Source organism: Bidens hawaiensis, unplaced genomic scaffold (assembly GCF_021521415.1).
Source record: "Bidens hawaiensis isolate Kalapana, Puna unplaced genomic scaffold, B.hawaiensis_p1.1 tig00043576_1, whole genome shotgun sequence".
Classification (NCBI taxonomy): domain Eukaryota; kingdom Viridiplantae; phylum Streptophyta; class Magnoliopsida; order Asterales; family Asteraceae; genus Bidens; species Bidens hawaiensis.
The window spans coordinates 43365-47956 of record NW_027497734.1 but is presented as its reverse complement, the minus strand read 5'-3'; the positions used below and the strand labels follow the sequence as shown (position 1 = coordinate 47956).

Below are 4592 nucleotides of genomic sequence, written 5' to 3'. Positions count from 1 at the left end.
AAATAGTAAACAATGAAAGGTAACATTTAAAATGAAGATTTGATTTGATTAAATAATTAAATGATTTGGTTAACCCCAGCCAGGGGCTCTGCCCCTTGGAACCCGCTAGGGGCCCCCTAAAACCCCGCTGCTAGGGGCGCTGCTCCAGGACCCCCATAGCTAGGGGTTACATTAACTTACAAGTATGATATAGCTAGAAGTAATTAATTGATACTATGATTAATACACAAATAGCTATGCACAACTCAAAAAGGGCATAACAGTAAATTCAGAAAGGAATCGCTTGCAGGTGAGTTTCTAGCCTCATTTCCTTTTTTTATGTTTTCGAGGCTGTGTGCATAATCGATGTGACTAGTTAATACACTTACCTTAAGTGGTAAGTGTATGATATTTGAATATGTATGATATGTGAATATGCTATGAATGTTGTATGTATGACATGTGAATGTGTTATTAATAACCTATGAATGATTTAGGAAGTACACAATTATGAAAGTAATAAAATGAATGTATGATGGTAAGGTTGCATAGAAGGAAGGCTACCAGACCCTAATAATATCCGAGGATGGAGGGTACCGGACCCTAATATTATCCGAGGAAGGTGGGAAATCATACCCGCTGTGATTCCTTACAGACGTAAACTAACCGAATTCGGATTCGCTTGGCTCGTTTCTCATTACGATCCATGATTTCAACAGGTCTTTCAACCATTTTCATTGTCTCGTCAATACGCACTTCATCGAGTGGTATGTGAAGATTACCTCGGCTAAGCACTTTTTGAGGTTCAAGACATGAAAGGTCGGATGAACACCAGTAAGTTCTTGCATTGACTCGAGTCTATAAGCCACTTTTTCAATCCTTTCGAGGATCCTGAATGGGCCTATGAAGCAGGGTGCTAGTTTTCCTTTCTTTCCAAAATGGACTACCCCTTCCAAGGGGATACGTTGAGAAGGACAAGGTCGTCAACGTTGAACTTGAGGGGCTTTCGCCGTTTATCTTCATAACTCTTTTGACGACTTCTAGCAGCGAGAAGATTCTTGCAGATTTGATCAATACGATTGGTAGTGTCTTGAACCATCTCGAGACCGATGATTTGGGCTTCACCAATCTCATTCCAACAAATCGGAGAACGACACTTGCACCATAGAGAATCCCAATTTCCACTAAAATCAAGTACACACAATCGAAACATATCCTCCAAGGTTTGCATTAAACATTTGGATTGGCCATCGGTTTGAGGATGATACATGTTACTAAGATTAAGGCGAGTTCCCAAAGCATCTTGAAGTGATTTCCAAAATGAGAGGTGAAACGAGCATCATGATCGGAGATATTGGTCAGTGGTATACCATGGCGACAAACTATTTCACGAACATAGATTTGAGAAAGTTATTTCACGGAGTACTTCCTTGGATAGGGATGAAGTGAGCCGATTTGGTTAATCGATCGATGATTACCCAAATACTACCATTTTGCTATTGGGTGATGGGTAACTTGGTGGTTGCCTTCCCATGGCAATGCCTTCCCATTTCCAAACATGAATCGATGGTTGCTCGAGTAAAACAAAAGGTTTTTGATGTTTGGCTTTAACCTTCTAGCATGTAAGACATTTGAGACGTAAAGTGCCACATTTATCTTCATGTCGGGCCACCAATAGATAGAACAAAGACCGGAGTACATTTTGTCCACACTAGGATGTACAAAATATCGCAACTTATGAGCCTTATCAAGAATGAAAGTACGAAGGTCAACACAATCGGGAATCATAAATGGTTGAGGAAGTAAAGCAAGCCATTGGGTTTGGTTTTGAGTTGAAGTTCGGATTCACATAACATTTCATTGTACATGTTTCCTTTATCAACGGAGGTGCATTGGGCTTTATAGATTCTGTTTTGAAGATCGGTTTGAATGATGATGCTATGAAGTAGGCTGGATTTGACACTCACTTGACGAGTAAGGTCATCGGCCACGACATTCGCTTTACCGGGATGGTAGCGATTTTTCAATCGTAGTCACTAAGTAACTCGGCCCATCTTCGTCGTCTCATTTTGAGATCTTTTTGGTCGAAGATGTGTTGAAGACTTTTACGATCGGTGAATACTACACATTTCGTACCATAAAGATAGTGTGTCCGGATTTGAGAGAGAAAACGACAGACACCAATTTCTAGATCGTGAGTCATGTGATTCTTCGCGTGAACTTTAAGTTTCCTTGAGGCATAAGTGATAACTTGACCTCACTGCATGAGAACGCAACCTAGACCTTGGTTTGATGCATCACAAAATACAACAAAGTCGTCGTTTCCTTCGGGAAGGGTTAGGATGGGAGCATTGAAAAGTATATGTTTTAGAGTTTGGAAATTTTCTTCTTGCTTAGGTACTCATTCGTAAGGTTTCCCCTTATAAGTTAATGTGGTGAGTGGTAACGCGATTTTGGAGACGTTTAGCATGAAACGCCGATAATACCCAGCTAAAACAAGGAAAGATCAAACTTTCGTAGGTGTGGATGGAGTTTTCCAATCTTTAAATTCCTCGATTTTAGCGTGGGCAACATGAAGACCTTTATCGTTGATGATGTGGCCCGAAAATTGAACTTCCTTTTGCCAAAATTCATATTTTTAGAACTTGGCATAGAGTTGTAGTTTTCTTAAAGATCGAGAATAGAATGCCAATGATGCTCATGTTCAGGACTGGTTTTGGGAAAGATGAGGATGTCATCAATAAAGACAATTTCGAATTTTTCCAAAAATGGTTACAAACGCGTTCATGAGATCCATGAAAATCACTGGTGAATTGATACCAAATGGCATAACAATGAACTCGCAATGTCCATACCGAGTATGCAAAGCGGTTTTCGGAAAGTCATCTTCGTGCACAAGCAATTGATGATAACCTGATCGAAGATCGATTTTGGAGAAACAAGTTGCACCTTGGAGTTGATCAAAGAGGTCATCTATTTTAGGCCAAGGGTATCGATTCTTTATGGTGAATTTATTGAGCTAACGGTGGTCGATGCACATGCGAAACGAGCCATCTTCATTTTTCATGAAGAGAACGAGAGCGCCCCAAGGAAAGGAGCTTGGACGGATAAAGCTCTTATCAGAGAGTTCTTGTAGTTGGGTTGATAATTCTTGCATTTTCGAAGAAGCTAAACGATAGGGAGCCTTGGCTACGGGAGTTGCTCCTGGCACAAGGTCGATTCAAAATTCAACTGGACGAATTGGTGGAATACCGAAGACGTCATTAGGAATAACCTTAGGAATATCACAAACAACGGGAATGTATTGGATTTTTCTTTGTCTAGTGACTTTTTCCACCGCTTGAGCTCGGAATAAAACGTACTTTTGGGGCACACACTTTTGAGATTGAGAGCACGACATGAGGTTTTGAGTCGTTTTGCCGAAGATCTTAAGGGTTTTACCATTGGCGAGTGAAATTCGAATAAACTTGTCATAACAAACAACTTCGGCACGATGAAACACTAACCAATCCATGCCTACTATGGCGTCGAAACTTACCATTTGAATCGGGATGAGGTCAATTGAGAACTTGCGCTTGCAAAGAGTTAGGATGCAATCACGGATGACCGAATCGATGGTGATGAAGCTACCATTTGTGACTTCGACTAAAAAAGGTCGAGAAAGTTTAGTACGGGGTACGCCAAGGGTAGATTGAAATTTAGAAGAAATAAAACTCCTATCGGCATTGGTGTCAAATAAACTTGAAGCTAAATGCTCATTTACTAAAAATGTACCGTTCACCACGTTGTTGGCAACTTGGGCTTGGTTGACATTCATCATAAAATAAACACCCTTGGTTGCCATGGATACCTTGCGAAGCTTGCGGGAGCGGAAGAGGAGTAGCTTGAATGGCTGAAGCGGTTGAACTGGAGGAGCCATGAGTTACAGGACTTGAGGTTGATAAGTTTGCACTTGGAAGGCTTGATTTGTGTAGTAAGGTGCGGATATGATTTGGGTTTTATTAGTAAAAGCGATTTAGGGACAAGCATTGCGAAAATGGTTTGGGTCATCAAAATTGTAACAAGCTCGCGGTTTAGGGGGAGTGTGAGTAAAAGGTAAGAGACGACTTGAGAATTTTGCGGAGCAAACCTTGGTTGAGCGGGTTTCCCATGAGAGGCTTCATGACACACATTGCTAGGGTGACCGAAGGGTTTACAATTCAAACATTGGCGACAAGCGGAGTAAGATAGGTGATGGTGTTGACAAGTGTTGTACAAATGGTCAGGACCGGTATAAGGTTTTTCGGTTTTGAGGAGCTTGGGATTAATATAGGGGTTGAGAAGGGTGAGTGATGAAATAGTTTCCGTGGTTTGCTTTGTGTTTATTTTTGGAGTAGCGGGATGAATAAGTTGGAGTATAATTTATGGATTGATGCTGAGGATTAACTTTGGTGTGGGATGACGGTTCAGGTGTGTTCGGTTATTAGAGACCGAGATGTGATAATAAGTTAGGGTTGTCTCATATCCTTTGCATGCTAGGATTAGAATCGCGAGAGAGCAAGTTCGGTTCTTGTCGGGTTTGGGTTTTTGAGCGACTAGTTGATCTAATTTGTGTTAAATTGAATTGTTCCTCT

At 41.0% G+C, this 4592-nt stretch overlaps 1 protein-coding gene across 1 annotated transcript; it reads right to left on the bottom strand.

Annotated features, from left to right (window-relative positions):
- Nucleotides 1-3199: 3199 nt before the first annotated feature.
- On the bottom strand, nt 3200-3898 carry LOC143594397 (uncharacterized). The gene has a single exon (XM_077073722.1). It carries the CDS (start codon nt 3896-3898, stop codon nt 3200-3202), a length of 699 nt encoding a protein of 232 aa, XP_076929837.1.
- Nucleotides 3899-4592: the final 694 nt, after the last annotated feature.

What these genes read in the sequence shown, in the direction of transcription:
- LOC143594397 (XM_077073722.1), bottom strand. Translation starts at nt 3,898, where the DNA reads ATGGCTCCTCCAGTTCAACCGCTTCAGCCATTCAAGCTACTCCTCTTC.